The 21,040-nt window shown below is 56.0% G+C and overlaps 1 protein-coding gene across 1 annotated transcript in view; it reads right to left on the reverse strand.

Moving 5' to 3' along the window:
- Positions 1-21,040, reverse strand: part of HDAC4 (histone deacetylase 4) — a 345,400-nt gene that overhangs the window by 59,920 nt on the left and 264,440 nt on the right. The window contains exons 12-14 of the mRNA XM_025404973.1: positions 17,345-17,583; positions 5,863-6,120; positions 2,376-2,562 (exon numbers count right to left, since the gene is read on the reverse strand). Of these exons, the coding sequence (XP_025260758.1) occupies positions 2,376-2,562; positions 5,863-6,120; positions 17,345-17,583 (684 nt within the window). The remainder of the gene's footprint in view (positions 1-2,375; positions 2,563-5,862; positions 6,121-17,344; positions 17,584-21,040) is intronic.

Here is a 21,040-nt window from a genome sequence, read left to right on the forward strand (position 1 = left end):
ACACCTGGTCTTCCAGGACTTAACAAAGGGAAGGCCACGCTAGGTGAATGGATGCCTTCAGCAGGCAGGTCACTACCCAGGGGCACCTATGCTAATGTGGGTTCACCCAGGTGGATAAGGGCGGGGCACATGGTGAAGAGCCTGGGCAAGCTGCCCAGACAGACCTGCTCTAGCGCTTCAGTGTGCTGGCCCAGGATGCGGTCCTCCCCACATATGTTCCCATTACTGGGAACAGAGGCAGCATCCCCAGCCAAGGGGAGCTGAGATTCAAGGTGGTCCAGTGTTTGCAGGGTCCAGCTACAGGATACTCTTGGTGCATATTAGTTCCCATACTTCCTGGCTCAGCCTCTTGTGAGTCAGACTAACAGGAGTCAGTCTCCTGCACTTGAGGAATTTTGGGGGTACTTGCAAAACAGTGCTGGGGGACGGGACTTCTGGTAAAAAAAAAAAAAAGCAACAGGGTAGGTGCAGGCTTATAGGAGTCAACGAATCTAGGACTCACAATCAGTACACCGTGTGTGGGCATGAGTGTGCTCGGGAGTTTGTAATGGCAACATAGACACATAGGCAATGACGGACACGGTGCCATGAAATACACAGGTGTGTGTGCAGAAACAACCAGTTGCTCATGGATACGAGGAATGGGGACGGCCCCTTTCAGTGGAATCATGATGATAAGGTCACATGTGCTAATATTTACTAAGCACACGGCTGGAACCTATGAGGCAGACACCCGCTTTACTGCCTTTACAGACAGAAAAGCTGGAGCGCAGAGAGATGGAGAAGCGGCAAAACCCACACAGCTGAGGGTGGCAGAGCCAGCCAGGAGACCACGTGGCTAAAGGAACGTGCTGCGTCGCTGTGCACGGACACAGGAAGATGGCTGAGAGTGTGAGGTACTAACAGAAAGCATCAGACACAACAGAGTCCCGTCTCTGTGAAACAAATTATGTTTGTGTCTATCTGTCCATCTGGCTATGCACAGAAATAGATCTGGAAGATTTAAACCAAATACTAACAACCTGCCACCACTGGGGAGTGGGATTACGGGCAAATGGTATTTCCTGTGGGTTTCTATCATGTTTGTTTCTTTACAATGAACACGTACTGTTTTACAAATTTGTTTAAAAAGTAATGAAGACAAACTAAGAAAGGACAACAATGAAGTGGGACTCCCTGGAATTCTCCTGGGACCAGTCACGGTGGGCCAGCTTAGTGGGCGAATTCCCGCCTTGGTGGCGGTGACTGGGGTCCCCCTTGTCTGAGCTGCATTCTTTCAAGAACACGCTTATTGCAGTCACCTGCCGAGGACTTGTGGAGTGGGCCATCTGGCTGCTTCTGTGGCCTTCCACAGTTTTCTTTCTGCTTTTCTTTCTGAGAAGCAGCATTTTACTTGCTGGATTACTACTACGGAAATTTTTCTCTGAATATGAATAGCATCCTTCTAAGACCTCAGAGTGAGAACTTTGCAGACTGCAGAACACTAAGCCATGTGATGAGAATTATCTGAAGAATGAAGCCATGCTGTATTTACAGAACTTTTTTCTTAGTGCGTCATTAACAAGAAATATTAGATCAAAACAATATGAAGAGCTCTCCTGCCTCTGTGCTTGTCTCAGAGGCAAGCCCTGCCAGAAGCCAGCCCTCCTTCCCGCCTCTCCCCTGCAGGGGTGGCTGGGCGGCGGGGCGGCCCAGGACAGCAGTCTCCCCCCTGGCTCCAGGCAGCTCCAGGCAGACGAGTCCAGGGCCCAGCCCCGCCTGCCTCCTCAGCCGTGGTGGACACCTCGCCTGCTTCCTGACTTCTGGTGAGGTACCGTGCAGGGAAAACCAAGGACCCCTGCCGGCAGGTCACCTCCCCGGGGTGAGGATGGTATGAGGGATGGCACAGACAGAAGATGTGTGGCTCCCGCAGCATGTCCCAGGAGTCCCGGGCTCTGCTCTCGTGTAATCATGGCCCCCCACCAGCCATTCACAGTTCTGCCACTGGAGCCTCAGAGTCAACGTTGTGGACGTGGGTGAAGTATGAGGGAGTAAGTGGAGAAGTGTGGGCTCGTGATTCCTAAGCCGGACCAGAAGCTGTAGGCTCTCATGGTCCCATGGGCATGGGCTGTGGACTGTTCTTGGAGGAGACCATGGGTCTCTGGGACAGGAAAGGCGGGCAAGTGAGCCCATGACAGGCTCCCAGAATAAAAGAACTGAGGGTGTAGGGTGTGGGGCGGGGAGAGGGCCTCCATGAGAGGCCTGTGTGGTTCCTGCCCTCGTGCCCGCCCAGCCCCTCAGCCTCTACAGAGCTGGGCCCAGAGTACCCCCCGCCCCGGTCTGTGCCCACTGTGGCCCGTGTCACATCCTCAGGCTGCACAAAGGCCATCTGTTACCTGTCGTGAACCTCGGCTTGGTGGGGGGCTCCTGCACAGACACGGGAAAGGTGGCAGATGCCGGTGAGGACTGCGCCCGGGACAGAGGCCTGTGGCTGCCGAAGGACACGGGGATGCCAGCAGCCTCCATGGACGCCTGGTAGTTCCTCAGCTGGTGGATCCGCTGCTGCTCCAGCAGGAGGGCTTGCTGCGGGGAAGAAACGGCCATGTTGGCGGCTGCAGGCACCTCCCACCGCTGGGCTGCAGGGCTAGGGGCTGCCCTCTCTTGCAAGTCTCCCGTCCATGCACAGGCCATACACGGGCCACAAGGATGCTGGGAGGCCAGCTGCCTGGAGAGGCCTTCCCTGTGAGTGCCCTGAAGCCTGAGTGGGCCCAGAGCTGAGAATGAGGCCAGCACGGGCTCTGTCACCCAGGATGTGGCTCTTTTTCAGGGAAAGCAGGTTGTCCACATGGGATCCTGCCATGGGCTTCATCAACAGGATAACACAGGCTGAGTCACGGGGTCCCAGGGAGGCCTGGACAGTATGGGGTATCAACGAGGGCTTCTCTGAGGAGGTACTGAGCCAGGAGCAGCCTGGACCAGGTGCAGGGGAGTGGGGCCTGGCAGGTGTGGAGAGAGGCTCTTGCTGGGGCGGCAGCCTGACCCTCGCTGGTTCCACTGGGAGATACGCGAAGGCCATGCAGATGTGGGGACCAGAGCACCCACTCTGCCACACCACACACGTACAGTGAGTGGGCATGAAGCCTCGCCCCCTTGTTGGGTTTGTGGGTCTTAGTTTTGACCAACAGCACTGAATCTGCACACTGAACTTGGGTGAAAAAGCACCCTTGATTCTCAGACTTGGAAGTGCTAGCTGGGCTTCATTTGCAGCCGCTCCCCTCCCTGGTCTCACATTCCACACATCCTCATGCAGGCTAAAAGCAGAAACAGCCCATCAGCTTCCAGGCACCCAGGACCCTTGGAGCCTGGAGCAGGCCTGCTGGTGGGGATGTGCCTCTCTGATGAGATGGGGCTGGGCTGGGCTCTGTGTAGGGAGGCCACTTAGTCAGGGGCCTGGGACACCCCAAGGGATTCTGGGAACAGGCTGAGGTGCACACCCTCATACGAGGCAGAGTGGAGTGGAGGAAGCAGGGCAGAGATGAGGCCACAGCTGCCCAGCCTCTCCCCAGACAGCAGCTGAGGGAGAGCACAGCGACCTGCCACCCAGGCCGAGGCACAAAGAAAGCCGGGCGCCTCCTCGCTGGGAGCTCTGTGCCAATCCTGTCTTAGTTTTGATGAACAAATCCTGTGAATGTGGAAAACCAGGTACCTACATCTCAGCTCCTGTATGAGAGGCGGAGTCCAGCCCTGTGCTGCCAGCACTGGGGGAAGCCAGAGCTGCCTGGCCAGGCTCTGATCTGTCCTGTCTTTAGGAATCAGGCCGGGTGGCTCACGCCTATAATCCCAGCACTTTGGGAGGCCGAGGTGGGTAGATCACCTGAAGTAAGGAGTTCGAGACCAGCCTGGCCAAAATGGTGAAATCTTGTCTTTACCAAAAAAAAAAAAAAAAAATTAGCCAGGCATGATGGCAGGTGCCTGTAGTCCCAGCTACTCGGGAGGCTGAGGGGGAAGAATCACTTGAACCCAGAAGGTGGAGGCTGCAGTGAGCCGAGATGGCACCACTGCACTCTAGCCTGGGCAACAGAGTGAGACTACGTCTCAAAAAAAGAAAAAAATAGCAATCAGAGCCAGGAGGGAGCAGAGAAGAGGGGAGCCCCGAGACAGGTGGAGGAGCTGGAGCAGGAGCTGGAGTAGGAGCCAGCACCCACAGGCCTCCAGTCTGCGGCTAACCAAATTCAGCTGGGATTGCCGTGGGCCCCACGTGGTTAAGCAGTTAATAAGCGATCCTCCCGGACGCCGGCTGGAAGGTGCCCCGCCTTAGGTTTACCTCGGCAAATTGCTCCGTGTACTACCAAGTTTCCCTGATAAGGAGTTCTGCCCATTACTCTCCAGAGAGAACAGAAATTAAGTGTTTCTAATCATCGTCTCACGCTTGGAATATAACAAGCCTCTTTTTTCAAAGTAAATGCCGATCTATGAGAAACTAGTCCTAAAAATTATTAATGTAAATAGTATCCCACTTCTTATCCGCATAATAATAGCACACTGAATTTCAGACCTTCATCGACTTTCAAGGCCCGACCACAGGAAGAGGCCCCCACCCCGGGCCTGTCAGACGGGACCTGTGGACGAGTGTTCGCCACGAAGCACCGTGTGTGCGCCAGAGAGGCCCGGGGCTTTCTCTCTCTGTCTTTGCCAGGCTGCTGGGCTGTGTAGTGTTTAGCGCCCGGGGTGCTAATTAAGACGGCCCAGAAATTAGAGAGAGGCCGCCCTCTGAACAAAAAGGAGAAATAGCACCCAATGCCAGCCGCCGGGGGAAGCTTGGTAGAGAAGGGCTCCTGGCCCAGAAGCCTCTGCAGACCACTGAGACCTGACCCCCCGTGCGGCAGGCTTGGGTCCACGTGCTCCAGGTACAAGGCCTCACACTGATTCATTCGGTGCCAAGATCTGCAGCTGAGAATGAAAGGGAACAGTTTACTGCAGGGCGTCCTGCTCCTGGCTTCCAGGGTGCTGCTGGGGGTAGAGATGCAGCTCTGGCCACACAGCTGGCAGTCAGGAAGCTGGGGAGGTGCTCAGGGGCACGGCCAGCATGGAGTCCAGAGACAAGGGAGGGAATGATCCAGTGGCTCCTGCAGCCGAGGCAGCAGCTCTGCTGCTGGAGGACAGAATCAAATCCTACAGCTGTGGTTCCTCAGGCTCGCTTCCTGCCTATAGGGAGGAAGCCACCTTTCTGAGGACACTCTGGCTGCAGATACGGGGCTCCAGCTGGCTGCCCAAATGCCTTAGGTATTTCTGTTGACTCAGAAGTTTTATGTTTCACTGGAAATTAACCAATCATTCACTGGCCTTCTTCATCAGGCTCCTGTGCATTTGGTTACTGGGTGTCAGTGGCCTGAAGCCTTACTGGCTCTGGGTGCCACGATCGTACCCGTCTTGTCTGGATCTGCAGGGCTGCTCATTAGCACCACTGGGCCACAAAAGGTCTTGACTTCTGATCAGACCCTGCCTGTCTTTTTGATCAATTAATACCTCTATTTCCTTCACTTCTTTAAAAAGCATGTTGTATCTCACTAACACGTGGATGCTGTGATCATTTACAGCCTACAAACAGGAAGGAAACCCATTCTCTGGGGCCTGTGCATGGCTGGAAAGCAGTTAGGTAACCACCCGCAGTGGGCAAACATCTCGAATCCCTAGGAACAGCTGGGACAAAACAGAAGCCACATCAACCTCCCTCACTGGCCAGGACAAGACGGGTGAGACACTGGACAGCGACAGCGCAAGCATGCCCTGCAGCTCCCATGATCATCACACAGAAGATGCCGCCCGGGGACTGAGGGTGGCTGTGCGTGCCAGCCTGCTGGTGCCCTCCCTGCCTGTAGTCACCTGTCTGAAGAGCAGCTCCTGCTCACTGGGCTGGCGCTGGCCCGGCTCCACCTCCCGAGGGGGCTCTGCCTCTTCGTCATCGCTCTCAATGGGCTCCTGCTTCACCTGCACGCCAGCTGGTGCGTGCGCCTCCTTCTGCGCCGGCAGCCGGTCCAGGTAGGGCTCGTCCAGCAGAGCCTGGTGCTCACGGAGCTCCTCCTCCGTCTCCTCTGGGTGACTCTCTGGCTGCCGGGCCGGCTCGCTTGGTTTCGGGATGATCTGCAAGGCAGAGGAAACACATGAAGCACAGAGAGCCGGGGCCTCTGAGCTCATCAGACAGGAGGAGGGATGCTGCCAACCACCCCCCTCTGGGGCAGACAATCAGGGACTCAAGGCATCTTATCGCCCTGCCACAGGCCAGCAGGTGCCTTCATCTTCCAGCACAACAGGCACTTGGGCGCTATCCACGGTGCTGAGAAAATAATGCCCATCAGGACCCCAGCCCGGGGTCAAGGTGACCTGGCCCAGGGAAGGAGGCTGACTAACATTTGGGGTTTACTAAGCACCTCTTCTGCGTCAGGCACCGAGAAACAGAAAAGAAGCCGCAGGTGTCAACCGAGTCTGCAGAGGGGAGCTTGAGTGTGAAGGGGAGAGGCCAATGCTGACCTCATAGCCACAACTGCTGAGAGAAACAGCCACCACCCACCCAGCGGAAGACATCGACGTCCACAATGCTCACTGCCTGAGCCCACTGACACGCCACGGCCTCCCCTCCTGCAGGGTCCCACCGATGTGCCATGACCTCCCTCCTGCCGGATCCTGGAAACACTCCAGGACCTCCCTTCCTGCTGAATCCTAGGGATGTCATGGCCTCCCTCCTGGAATACTATGGACGCTCCGTGACCTCCCTTCTTATGGGATCCCATTGACGTGCCATGACCTCCTCTCCTGCTGAATCCCAGGGATGCCACGGCCTCCCTCCTGGGATACCATGGACGCTCTGTGACCTCCCTTCCTGTGGGATCCCACTGACGTGCCATGAGCTCCCCTCCTGCTGAATCCCAGGGATGCCATGGCCTCCCCTTCTGCAGGATCTCAGGGACACCATGACCTCCCTTCTTGCAGGATTCCACGGGTCCTGCATGACCTGCCCCACTATGGGGCCCCAAGAACCGTGGCATCCTCCCTCCTGTGGGACTCCCTAGATGCTCCCTGACCTCTTTTCCTGTCAGACCTCACAGGCCAGCACAGCAGGCCCAATGCCGAACGCAGAGAGCTTCTTCCAAGCCTCTCCCTTCTCTAGGACCCACTCTTGGCTATTGGAACCTCTCTCTGGCCAGCTGTCCAGTCACACCCCAAACTCCCACTTCCGTCCGCCAAGCACTGCCCGCGCACTGCCCATGAGAAACGCCTCTGGACGGTGCTGCTTCTCTCCAGCCTCGACCTCCTGCCTTTCCTGCTTTGGTCCCACCTGGCCTCTCCTGCCTGGATGGCAGCATGGCCCCCGGGAAGCCCCCACCTCCAGCGTCAACTCTCTGCAATCTTCTTCATGTAGCAGTGAGGGTGCGCTTTCACACGGGCCAGTGGACCTGGTCACTCCCCTGCTGAACGTCCCCCAAGTGCTCTTCCGCCATCCTGCCTCTGCTGCAGAGCCCTTCCATCAATTGACCATGTCGCCCCTGCAGCCTCCCTCTCTCTCCCCCTGCCACCCTGCTCCCCACCGCACTGCCGGCTCCACGTCCCTCGTGCCACACTCGCCTCCAGCCCACTGCCTCCCTTCCTTCCTCGGCCTCCGGCCACTGTGAGAGGCTCTGTGGGCCTCCTGTGCATGCCACCTTTTCCAGGAAGGGTCAGCTGATCTTCCTGATAGTGCAATGTGCCCTCCTCCAGCCCCCCGCCATCCTCTGGCTTTCCTGTGGTTGCCATTCATGTATCCATCTTTCCTGCAGTCTGCAGTTGCCAGGGGGGTAGGGACCACTTCTGACTCATCCATGTGGCACAGGCATTACTCATTGCACATTCACTAAAAGGACGGGGCAAATGCAAGGGGCGTCCAGGTAGTGGCGCAAAGTGGAACGGGGTGTAAGGCTGACTTCAGTGCTCTCCGGGAGCTGTGAGGAGTCAGCAGGGCTACAGCGTGGAAGGCCGGAGAGCAGGGACGCAGGGTGCCGGAGACAAGGTGGGGCTGTGGGAAGGGCACTCTGGGCTGAAGACAAGCAGGTGCATGTTCTAGACACATGCCCTGTGGCAGGCAGGCGGGCCAGAGGTTGAAAGGGTGAGGCCAGCTCCACGTCTGGCTAAGGCATGGGAGAAAGGACAGGTTTCTGTGACAGCAAAAAGGAAGCAGCTCCAGGCCCAGGGACAGATTGCATATGGAGAGGGAAGAGAGGGTGGCCAGGACAACTCCTTGGTTTTGGGCAATGGAGCTGCTTGGGCAAGGGAGCCAGAAGAGGGATGAATGTGAGCAGAGCAAAGGCTGGAGATGAGAGCAAGAGGGGAGAGAGGGACGTGGGAACTGGCATAAAAAGGCTCAGGAGAGGAGGTGGGGGTCTGGAGTTAGACTAGGAAGGGTGCAGTTTCTCAGAAGAAGGCACTGACTGAGCTGCATTCCTTTGCAGACTGTGAAAGAACGTCCCACAATCCCAAAGCCCCAAATCGAGGGGTCTCTCTGGATGCGCAATTTATCTGTCCCTGCGGGGAACAGGCTGAAGGGCAGATTTGAGGGACGGTGGGACAAGCCGAGTTCCTGGCAGAGAGAGGAGCTGCAGTGCATGGAGGATGGATCTCAGCACCACATCTGACTGTTTCCAGAAGGAAACTGAGCTGTGCAAGGAAGCCTGACACCTGAAATCCCCTGAGCCCTTGTATTTAAACACCCTCACAACACTGCGTGCTGCCCCACACTCACTCGAGGCGGCCTCTCCGGCTGCCTGAACTACGGGGGACAGATCGGTGGGCACTCAGTGTCCGCTTGCTTCCAGGGGTCAGCCGTATCAGACAACACCGGTCCCCACGCAGCAGGTCTGAGATGCAGACACACACACACAACATAGTGAGTTTTCAGCCTCCGGAGCCCCTGCTGTGCCTCACTGTGGAACATCAGAGCCTTTAGATTAGGTGTGGGGGGGGGGGGGTTGTTTTACGTGATCATCCCTTAACTTTCTTTATAAGAGCAGTTCAAAGTATGGCAGTAAGAGCCAAGTGAAGAAAACATGGATCCATTGTTTATCTCTAAACCGAAGGCAGCTTGTCTTCAGAAGAGGTTTCGACCTGGTACAGGGAAAGGGAGCCAGGTCCAGCCAGGGTGCAGGCAGTGCAGTGTCAGGGAGGGCCGGCCATCGGCAGTGCGGGAACCGGTGGGCGGCGTGGCACGTAAGGAACTCAGTTTCAGAAAGCCAGACCTGCAGGGACGAGCGTGGAGCAGTGGGTGGCCGCGCGTCAGGAACAGGAACGTGCTGTCCACTGGTGAGGGTGCCGTTGGGAGAGGAATAAGTTCTAGGGCCTGATGCCCAGCTTGGTGGCCCTGATACTCACGGACCTCACCACAGACACAACGAGAGCCCCGTGAGGGCACGGGGGCATGAATGAGGTCCCGTGTGGCAATCATTTCACAACGCATACAAGAATCAAATCACGCCGTATGCTGTAAATACAGGCGATTGTTTTCAGTTAGCTTCATAAAGCTGCGGAGAAACAAGGAATCTGCCAACATTGTCCCCATTTGCTCTGACAGGTTTCTCAGTGGTTTACAAAAAAAGCCTGTGTTTCAACACTCGTTTCACTTGATGATTTTGAGGTCTGGGATTGCTTGTGATTTCTCAATCCCATCTTCTTCCTGCACACTGAGAGCCTCAGAGGCCCTGTGAGGGCAGGGAGAACAGGGAGCCCGGTGGGACCGCGGTCATTGTGAGCAGGGGCACCAGGTGTGCTGGGTGAAGCTGCGCTGTTTCACAGGGGACCTCAAAGATGGCATCCAAGGCTTGGCTTTCAGGACACTCATCAAAAGGTCACCCATGCGCTCAGTTCCCGCAGCTCCCCCAGGGCCCGGCGCCGTCTGATGGGTAATGAGATGAGACTGACTGAGTGGCGCATGGGAGGTTTCTTGAGAGTGGGGCCCTTATTACTCCGTGCACTGGAGGGAGAGCAAAGAACAAAGAATCTGAACGCAGAATAATTCCCTAAGAAGGTGGCACAGAGCACTGAGGACAATACCCTGGATGAGGAGCAGGAGGGATTAGGGAGGAGGGAGAGCAGTAGCCAGGACGGGCCTTCAGGAAGCAAGAATGTCCTGGAGGCTGCAGGTGTGGAAGGAAAAGCAACAGTCTAAGGATGAGGAGACAGGGCCTCAGACCACAGGCCGAGGACACGGGGACCGGAGCTCAGGGGTGAGGGCGCGGGGACCGGAGCTCAGGGCTGAGGACGCGGGGACCGGAGCTCAGGGCTGAGGACGCGGGGACCGGAGCTCAGGGCTGAGGACGCGGGGACCGGAGCTCGGGGTAAGGGTGCGGGGACGGGAGCTCAGGGGTGAGGATGTGGGGACCGGAGCTCAGGGCTGAGGACGCGGGGACCGGAGTTCAGGGGTGAGGACACGGGGACCGGAGCTCAGGGGTGAGGACACGGGGACCGGAGCTCAGGGTGAGGGTGCGGGGACGGGAGCTCAGGGCTGAGGGCGCGGGGACCGGAGCTCAGGGGTGAGGGCGTGGGGACGGGAGCTCAGGGCTGAGGACATGGGGACCGGAGCTCAGGGCTGAGGACGTGGGGACTGGAGCTCAGGGCTGAGGATGTGGCGACTGGAGCCCGGGGCTGAGGGTATGGGGACAGGAGCTCAGGGCTGAGGACGTGCGGACCGGAGTTCAGGGCTGAGGGTATGGGGACAGGAGCTCAGGGCTGAGGACGTGCGGACCGGAGCTCAGGGCTGAGGGTGCAGGGACGGGAGCTCAGGGCTGAGGACGTGGGAACCAGAGCTCATGACTCAGGGCGCAGGGACAGGAGCTCAGGGCTGAGGACGTGCGGACCGGAGCTCAGGGCTGAGGGTGCAGGGACAGGAGCTCAGGGCTAAGGACGTGGGAACCAGAGCTCATGACTGAGGGCGCAGGGATGGGAGCTCAGGGCTGAGGGCATGGGGACAGGAGCTCAGGGCTGAGGACGTGGGAACCAGAGCTCATGACTGAGGGCGCAGGGATGGGAGCTCAGGGCTGAGGAGGTGTTCAGGGCCTCAGAGGGCTCCTCACAATGTGGGCTTTGCTCATCAGTGGACGGGTAGGAGAGGCTGTGGGTCTCTCCGAGGGGTGCATGGTCCTGCCTGCGACACAGGAAGGTGCTAATGAGTCAGCACGAGGGCAGGGGAATGCCTGCAGAGAAGCGACTGCACAGGGGCAGCAGGGCTGGGCAGAGGCTGGCACAGAGGCTGGGTCCAGCGTCAGTGGGGACAGGAGAGTGAGCAGGAGGCACCAGGACTCCTGGCCAAGCACCAGAGAAGGGTCACCACAGAGGACACGCTTGCCTGGGGAGGGAAGGTGGGTAGAGGGCAGCCCAGAGAGGCTGAATCCCATCATCCAGTGGGGCCCGTAGAAATCCAGCAAGAAAGTGCAGATTCAAGTCTGTGATTTGGGAGACAGATCAGGACTGGAGCAGTAAGAAGGTGGAACAAAGTCAAAGCTGGGAGCACAGAGGTGCTACGCAGAGCTGGGGAGCCAAAGAAACAGGGATGAGGCCTCAGGGGACCAGTGTTAGGGTGTCAGGAGGCAGGGAGGTCATAGAGGCTCACATGCAGATACATATGCACACAGATACACATACATGCAAAGGCACACACAGACACAAACACAGAGACACAGGGACACAGAAACAGAGACACACACACACACACAGAACCATAGACAGGTGCACAGATACACACACAGACATACAGATACATATACACATGAAGAGAGAGATATACAGATACATAAATACACACAGGCATAGACACACACAGACAAGGAGAGGAGACCAGAGGACCAGCAGAAGAGTGGGTGCCACGCCAGGAAAGGGCAAAGGGAGAAGGAGGAAGGGTGGGGGAGGAAAATGGGGGATGGTGGGGGAGGGAAATGGGGGGATGCAGAAGGGAAATAGGGGGAGGGGTGGGGGAGGAAGGCTAGGACCTTAGAGGGGACCCTGTGGGGCTGCCCCATCCCAGCAATGACCGGAAATGGTGTGCCTGCCTTTCTTTAGCAGCCCAGGGGCCATTCTAAAGTGGATAAAAGTGATGGAGGGCAGCAACCCTGTGGGGGACACAGAGGCAGGTCCCTTCTTTAGGGTGGGGTGGGGGACAAAGCAGCTGAGGGTGGAGGGGAGGGGTTCCTGCAGCAAATGGCCACTCCCAGGAAGCCAGGCTGAGAGAGGAAAAGGGTTTGCCTGTTTGCTTTTTAAAGGAGGCGGCCCAGGGAGGACTCAGTGGACAGAGAAGCTCCAGGACTACTTCTGATGCTTTCCTTTAAATTTCTTTTCTTTTTTTTTTTTTTGAGACAGGGTCTTGCTCTGTTGCTCAGGCTGGAGTGCAGTCATGCAATCTGGGCTCACTGAAACCTCTGTCACCAGGGCTTAGGCAATCCTCCCACCCCAGCCTCCCGAGTAGCTGGGACTACAAGCACGCACCACCTTGCCTGGCTAATTTTTGTAGAGAAGGGATTTCACCACGTTGCCCAGGCTGGTCTTGAACTCCTGAGTCAAAGTGATCCACCCACCTTGGCCTCCCAAAGTGCTGGGATTACAGGTGTGAGCCACCACGTCCAGCTTTAAATTCCAAACCTAAAGAAAAACTTCAAGAACTTTGTAAGAAAATCTCAAACGTCCTTTTCTTATGCACAGATGAATGGCGGTGGAGGTAGCGGGGGTCAGCCTCTTTTCCTGGGGGGCTGTTTCAGGGCCCCCGGGGCCACTGCAACCTACTCGCCGGAGGCTTTTGGCAGCCGTGTCTCCCGTGCTGTGTATCACCAGACCTCCCCACTGTTTCGAGGGCTCCTGGACGGCCCTTCTCCGGGCTGGCTGCAGATGGCGTGTGCTGCCAGGGGCCACATCTCTTTAGTGTCCTTTAGTGACAACATTCCCAGGTCTTTTTCCTTCCTTTCACGAGGATGAAGTCTCTCAAGTGTCCACCGCTGCAGAATGCCCCTCAGCCTGGAGAAGGGATCATCTCCACACCGTGGGGCTCGGGCTCGGGTTCTCAGGCGGGGCATGAGGAGGACGTCACTTTGGCAGTGGCGCCACGTCAGAGCCCTCTGTGATGCAGGCCAGGCCCCGTGCCTCGGCACTGACGCAGGCGCCTGTGGGTCACCTCCCTGGGCCACGGCCGCAAACAAAGCCTCCTTCTCTCTCTCCCTCTCCTTTGACATTCAGTTCTGAGTCTCACTGGCTGGGCTGTGGGCTGGGGCCGCACTGCAGAGCTGCCTTTGGGAGGCGAGCTGGACGCAGGCAAATAACTGAAGCAGCTCTGTGCAGTCTGAAGGCCTTGGGGACACTGAGAGCCCCCTTTCATCAATTCAGGAAGAACAAATGCACCTCCATATTTGGAATTACATTTTTAAAAAGTCAGGTGGGAGTTCAGGGTCAAAATCGAACTGGTCAACTGCCAGTATTTTAAAACAATTGGACACATTCATAATTAGACCACCCAAAATATGAGTCCTGGTTTTCATATTCAAAACTGAGGATGTCAAGTTAAAGGGAGACACCCCTGAGCCCTCCACTCTGCAGGAGGCAGGTTCTTGCGCGGAGTCCAGAAACCACTGGAAGAACCACCTTCAGCAGTAAGGCTTCTCGCTCTAGGGGTGGAGGACGCCTTCCGATGTCCCCTTTTAACAGAAAGAGGTACTTCACCTGGACGCACATCACCCACTGCTCGCAAACCACACATAACTCAGGCCAGGTCCAGACATGGCCAGTGAACATGGAGGGCCAGTTTCACCTGCAGAGTTTCTGTTCCACTCGCCCTCTGATGGCGTGCGTTCTCCAGAAAGTTCCTTTATGCAGCAAACCAGTATTGAACACCACTGTGTACAAGGCACGGGCAATAGCAGCTGACGCAGTTGGAAATCACCTGCCACCATCCCAACCACAGGCCAGGGAGAGGAGAGCAGAGCCAGCTCGGGGTCGATCCTGTCCACCTGGTGGAGTTTTCTCAGGCAAAATGGGCAGCTCTGCAGGCTGCGGGCCTCGGGAAAACTAGAGTGGCTGCATACGGCTGCGGGGAACACCACGGCTAGGCACAGGCTGCCTCTCTTTCTCTCTTTCTTTTTTATTCAGAGTGATGTTTCCAAAGCACCTCTCTCTAAGGTACAGGCTGAAGGAGGGGCAGACCAACCCGGGCCCAGTTGCAACCCTGATGTAGGCTGGAGCAGCGCCGTGGGACAGGAGGGCTCACAGCTGCCAGAGCTGGGCAGATGCCCTCAGGGAACAAGCCCCTGGGGACATCATCCTCCAAGAGGAAGGGTGGGGACGTCAGTGTTAGGCAGCCTGGGTAAGATCCTTGTCTTCCTGGGCGTCCCGGGAAAACACTGTCTAAACGTTTCAATCAACTGTCATTCACTCCCAGAAATCAATCACAGAACAAACTCCAGTGAGAGCACCCGGTTTCTGAATCCTTCAAGAGTATAAGGCATGTCAACAGGTGCTTCCTGTCTTCCTCAAACCTCCTACCCCATCGCTCAGATAATGACATAATAAAATTAACAAACCTAGGTTGGCATTAGGAAGACGGATGTGAAAGTGCTTTTGATACCTGGGAGTAAAGATGCCTAGCAGGCGCCCGGCACGCCCACAGCCTGTGCCTTTCCCGTCCCAGTGAGGGGATTTGCTGGGTGTCCCACCCATTTCTGATGTGTTCCCTGCTGTCCAGTGATGAGGGCTTGGCGGGGCAGGGGCATGTGGGGTGGGGGTGGCGAGCCTATTTTGTGATGCCCAGTGGGCAGCAGGGGTCAGGCTGTGGCCTGTGCTGGGCATCTGGTCTGACGCGGCTGCCACCCTGGAGCAAGGCCCCAAGGGGCCCGTCTCCTCAATCCTGAGCCTGCAGCCCCATGATGGCTCACACACTGGGATGGATTTGGGCCACAGCCAGCTGCCATCTCCCAGAGGCCTTCCCCACATCAGCCCCGCTGGACTGGACACCACGCAATCAAAGCCTTCGACCACTGCCAGGGCTGAGCTGACTCTTCTTCTAGGCTGGAACCGTGGGGCTTGAGAGAAGGAAATTGGGACGAGGCAGGCGGGAGGGGTTAATGATATCAGGAGGTCAGGGCTGCCGGAAGAGGCAGCAGTGTTGGCGGTGGAGGGCTCGCTCCCCACAGCTTTGCCTCTGCACTTGCTGGGGATCCTGGTACTTCACCTTCCAACTCCTGTCTACCTGTGCTAGAAAGTCTGTCTCCTCCCCAATCCTAACCCCAATTTTTCACCCTCAGGGAAACCACAGAAGACCCTGAGCCTCCGGACAGGCGGACAACCCAGGACTGGTCCTGAAATCCAGGGAAGCAACAGGGGCGGGGTGGAGTCGGGGCCGCACTTTTACAGGAGAGACAATAAACCGAGAAACGATTCCGTCTCTCCAAATCTGCCACAGGTTTCTCAACGTTTCTTCTGAAAATCACCCCAGACGTTCCCCTCGCATCAACTCATCCTCTTTCTTCCTTGTAACAGCTTTATTGGGATATAATTCACATACCATCCAATTCACGCTTTTAAATGATATCACTTGTTGTTTTTAGTATATTTACAGAGTTGCACCATAGTCCAATTTTGGAATATTTTCAACATCCCTAAAAAAGAGATGCTGTTCCCCTGGCAATGCTCCCCATCTGCCCGCAGCATCCCAGGCCCGGCACCTACAAATCTGCATCCTGTCTCTGTGGGTCTGTCTGCTGTGGACGTTTTATGTGCATGAAATCACACCACACGCGGCCTCTTGTGCCTGCACCCTGCTTCCTCACACCACACGCGGCCTCTTGTGCCTGCACCCTGCTTCCTCATACCACACGCGGCCTCTTGTGCCCGCACCCTGCTTCCAAGGCTTTTCCGTGCTGCAGCATGTCAGTGTCATTCCGCTTTATGGCTGACATTCTGGTGTGCCGGCGTGTGGCCGCGGATCACAGGATGGACACCTGGGCTATTGCCATGTAATGTGGCTATTGCGACTGATAGTTATTACAGCTGATACGGTTTGGATCTGTAGTTATTACAGCTGATACAGTTTGGATCTGTGTCCCTGCCCACATCTCCTGCTGAATCGTAGCCCCCAATACTGGAGGTGGGACCTGGCGGGAGGTGGGACCTGGCGGGAGGTGGCCGGATCACGTGGGTGGATTTGGCATGAACAGTTGAACACTGTCCGCTGGTGCTGTCCTCACTGGTGAGTGGGTTCTGGTGGGGTCCGGTCGGTTAGAAGTGTGTGGCCCCTCTCCCCACCCCTTGCTCCGGCTCTTGCCAAGTGATGCGCCCGCTCCCCCTTTGCCTACTGCTACGACTGAGGCCTCCCCAGAAACAGATGCCAGCACCATGCTTCCTCTACAGCCTGCACAACGAGGAGCCAATCAGACCTCTTTTCTTATGAATCACACAGTCTGAGGTGTTTCTCTACAGCAGTGCGGGAACGGCCTGACACAGGGACTCAGGCTGCTGTGAACGTCTGAGTGAGTTCACGTGTAGATGTGTGCTTTCACCTCTGGCAGCAGAGCTGTGGGGCCATGTGGTGGCTGTGTCCAACCTTTTGAGGAACTGCTGGACTATATCGACAGCAGCTCATCTCATCTCCTATCTTAAAGTTGCTCTATTTCAAATGCCAGCATTTGATCAACACATTTTCAGCACGTTAGTTTTCCTCTTCACCAGCATTGCAACGCTAGCCTTGCCTACTAACTCCTCCTGAAAATGGACTTATCTGAGTGACTTTCAAGATGTCTGTAGGTTACGTAAACCTCTGTGGGCTGGCCCGGGCCCAGAACCAGCTCTGACAGTGTCCCTTCAACTTCCTGCTGGAGTTCTGCACCTGTACAACTCCACCCGGGCCCCCCTGGCCCTGTACACGCTGCTTATGCACTCAGGCAGTCTGCAAGTGCTGGATGGCCTGGAAGATGGGCACTGTGGGTTGCTGGTTTATTTAAAGATATGTTTAGTAAATGGCCTTAGGAAACCCAAGAAAACAGTGTTGCCCAAGTAGACTATTCCATTCGCTGGCACTGATGCGCCACCATGGGCAGGACGTGGTCTAACTGAACTCATGTGGGCTGTTGGGAGAGGGCACTGGCCCTGCGCGTCCCGCTGCAGGTGATCTGTTCCTGAGCCCAAGCTCCCAGCAGCATCCCTTCTGCCCCTGCCCAGCTCTGTGCCGTGGGCCAGAGCATGTGCCTCCCCAGTTCCCTCTTTCTGCCTCATGCCCCCCCTCAAGGTCAGAAAGGGGCCAGTGCTGAAGACTGAGGCTGAAGCGTGCAGCACACAGCCACCCTGGGGCCCGGGAGCACTTAGCCGGCAAACCCACCTTGTTCATGTGCAGTTGCTGCTGCTGGAACTGCTGCTTGTGTTTCTCCAGAAACTGCTGATGCTGCTGCTGGATGACCAGGTGCTGCAGAGCCTGGGCGTTCTGGGGCAGCGGGGCCGACTGGGTTCGCCCCAGCGGGCGGTGCTGCCGCAGCTTGTGGATGGAGGGGGACACCCGGTCCGCACCAACCAAGGACTGTGCATGGAGGGGCAGTGCTCCCAGGCCTGAAAGATACCAGTCTGAAGATAATTGGAGGAAGAAACAGCAGAGGGGAAGAGGAAGAAGAGAGGAGGGAGAGAGGGCTATTGAGTAAGTGATGAAGACAACTGCACCCTGTGCCCGCCAGCCCAGGCGCTCTGCCCTGGTGCCCCAGAGCTGGCTCGCTAACTGGGCCCCTTCCAGCTGAGGCTGGGGCCGTGAGCTGGTGCTTTGGAACTACAGGAACCGTAATTTGGAGGCAATTTTCTATGGAAAATCAGGTCGACACAGGAAACGTCAGGAGTCCCGTGTGGCAGGTTTCAAAGAGGAAGCCGTTCCCAGGAGTGGCTACCACACAATTGTTCCTGAGGGCCACAGGCCCTAGAAAGGTGGGGTTTGGCCAGAACAGCACAGTGGGAGGGGAGAGTGGGCCACCAGTGTGCTGAGGAAGGCTGCCATGGTTCTGGAGCCTCCAGGTATTTCCAAAGACAGCCTGAGTTGTGAGAAAAATAATTGTCCTTAGGGTTGACATCATTTTAAGGTCTCTCTGAACACTGGTTTTAGACACAAAGATGGCATGAACACTTTGAAAAGTCCTGACGCATATTGTCAAAACCCCTTTCTGAAAAGATGTGGCTAATCCCTGCCAGCTGAGTGGAGGGTACCCACTTCACCACACCGTCACCAACCCTGTATTTTTTTGATTAAAAGAATCCATTTTGATAGGAGATGATCTTGCTTTAATTGGCATCTGTATCTTGATTTAAAACGCGACCTAGTCAAGTACACTTTTTCCTTCTGCATGCTTTTCATCGAGAGAGAGATATATGTATATACTGCAAATTGTTGGTTTAGGTAGTTTAACATTTTTCCATGGTTTTGTGGGCAAAAGGACCTAATGAACCCTCTGCCCGGCTCCGTGAAGTGTTCCCCTGGTAACCTGAGGGGAGTAAACACTAAACAATGCTGCTCAGGGTAAAAATGACCCTGACCCACTCAAGGGCACATGACCGGGTGAAATGACAAAGGAAGTGACCAAACCAGCTCTTGGAGGCCCTGGTGGGGGACTCTTTGGAACTCGGCATCTGCCTGAGGCAGCCTGCTCTTCCTGCCCCCAGGTGGGGCTACGTGCCAGCTGCAAGGGCTACGGGATCTCCAGGGATACAAGGTAGCCTGCCAGTAAGTGGCAGCTCCTGTCATGTCCCTCCCCCAGGACACTGATGTCGGCGCTCGCCAGGCAGCTGGGTGTGTCATCAGGTTTAGGGGAGCCCAGGCTTCCCAGTGAGAGCCATGCATACAGCTTAGTGCTTCTCAAGTCCCTTTGCAGGGGCTTTCTAAATGTAAGAAATACTATGTGACACATAGGACACATCCAGACTAAACCCAGAGGACACATCCAGACTAAACCCAGCCAGACCCCCAGCAAGACCCCAGCCAGACCCCCAGCAAGACCCCAGCAAGACCCCAGCAAGACCCCCAACAAGACCCCCAACAAGACCCCAGCCAGACCCCAGCAAGACCCCAGCAAGACCCCCAACAAGACCCCCAGCAAGACCCCCAACAAGACCCCAGCAAGCCTGCTCTTCGCTACCTTTTCAAAAGTTATTCACCAGTGTTCTTTAACCCACCATCCCTTTTCACCCAACCCCACAACTTTCCGGAAAGATACATTATCTTAAATTTTATTATCAATGCCTGGCTACTAAATTAAAGTGAATGACTAAAAATCCATTCAGAATCATTCCCTGAAAACGTTAAAAAAAGAAAAAGGTAAACCATCCTAAAAAAGGTATTTCAGAATTATCAGTTGTTGACGTGGGTATTATGTCAGAACCATTCCCTGAAAAGGTTAAAAAAAGAAAAAAGTGAAGCACCATAAAGAGGGCATGTCAGGCTGGGCGCGGTGGCTGTAATCCTAGCACTTCGGGAGGCCGAGGTAGGTGGATCACCTGAGGTCAGCCTGGCCAACATGGCGAAACCCCGTCTCTACTAAAAATACAAAAATTAGCTGCTCATGGTGGCACACGCCTGTAATCCCAGCTACTCAGGAGGCTGAGGCAGGAGAATCGCTTCAACCTGGAAGGCAAGGTTGCAGTGAGCCCAGATCATGCCAATGCACTACAGCCTGGGTGACAGAACGAGACTCGGTCTTAAAAAAAAAGAAAAAAGAAAAAAAAAGGCATTTCAGAATTTATCAATTGTTGATGTGGGTATTACGTGGGATTGAACTATTTCATGGAAGAAATAGGGAAGTCAGTCACACGAAGCTGCCTTCAGGGGATGCAAGGCTACGTAGTTGCTAAAAAGGTCTCTTCTCAGAAAGCAATAGCAAGCTGAAAGACATTTTCCTTAGCATTGTTTTCCCCCAAAGCCTTAGTGTGCATACCATTCAGGGCTGGAGGCGGTGATGAGCTACACAGTCCCCTGCCCAGGCCTGACGCTCTGCAGAGGAGGAGAAGGACATGCCAATTTCATAGGATTCAGCTTTCCGGCGTGACACATGATAAGGAACAAGTGACTCAAGCCAGCAGTGTGAGTGGGGGCTGCACAGCGCTCCCCAGCTCCTTTTCATCCAGGTCTCTGCCTCCCGCCACCCTCTGCATGGGCCCAGGGATTTCCCAGGCCACCAGCTTCACTCTGGGACACAGGCCTATGCCCCATGGGAACAGGGCTTCACTTTCAGAACTGGCGTGAGCAGAGACCCCTGTGCAGACTGGCCCTGTTCCTTTTCCAGTTGCACTCCCCAGGGGCCAGCCCCTCACTCTCTCTCAGCCTATCTCGCCCACTCAGAATTTCACTCCGCTGCCTCCAGGGTGCAAACCCCAGGGCCGCCACACACGGGGACACCTTACCCGTGGGTGTCCTGAAAAGCGGTGCCCTGGCCTCTGCAGAGCAATGTGATTTGCTGGCTTGGTGGTTTCCAATTTGGATCCCTGAGATCATTAACAAGAGCTTCTGATGACAGACCATGATGTGGTCTTCAGGATACACTGTCAGGGACTTTCGAGCATAAAATCCTAGTCCATCAGGATACAATTCTGTGGTCGGTGACCCAACTGCAGGGGCTGGCTGTGTGGTGCTGGGTGGGGTGTGGGGCAGAGCCTGGCTCTTGTGGTCCCAGTGGCCCCTTGCTCTGGGCTCCTCCACTGGGCACCTTAGCCAGGGTTTTCCCAGCTTCTGCTCCTTCTGCCCAGAGCACTGGCAGAAGCCCCTCCCTGTGTCCAGTGCAGGAGCAACAGCTGACCCTGGTTCTTGGCGCTGGACGGCTGTGTCCCTACGGCTGCTGGCTCCTGTTCCTCCTGGAGGGACTTGGTGCTGAGCCTGAACTGTGCTCGGTGGCCAGCTCCCCTGCAAGTGCACACTCTAACATGCAATCACAGTAACTGCAATGACAGTTCCTGAGGGAGCACCCTGGAATGTACCCAGTCAACCAGGGTCTAAGTTTTAGCACACCCTGCTCAGCAATACCCAAACTAATTAGTGAGTTTGCAAACGCAT

Source organism: Theropithecus gelada, chromosome 12 (assembly GCF_003255815.1).
Source record: "Theropithecus gelada isolate Dixy chromosome 12, Tgel_1.0, whole genome shotgun sequence".
Lineage (NCBI taxonomy): Eukaryota > Metazoa > Chordata > Mammalia > Primates > Cercopithecidae > Theropithecus > Theropithecus gelada.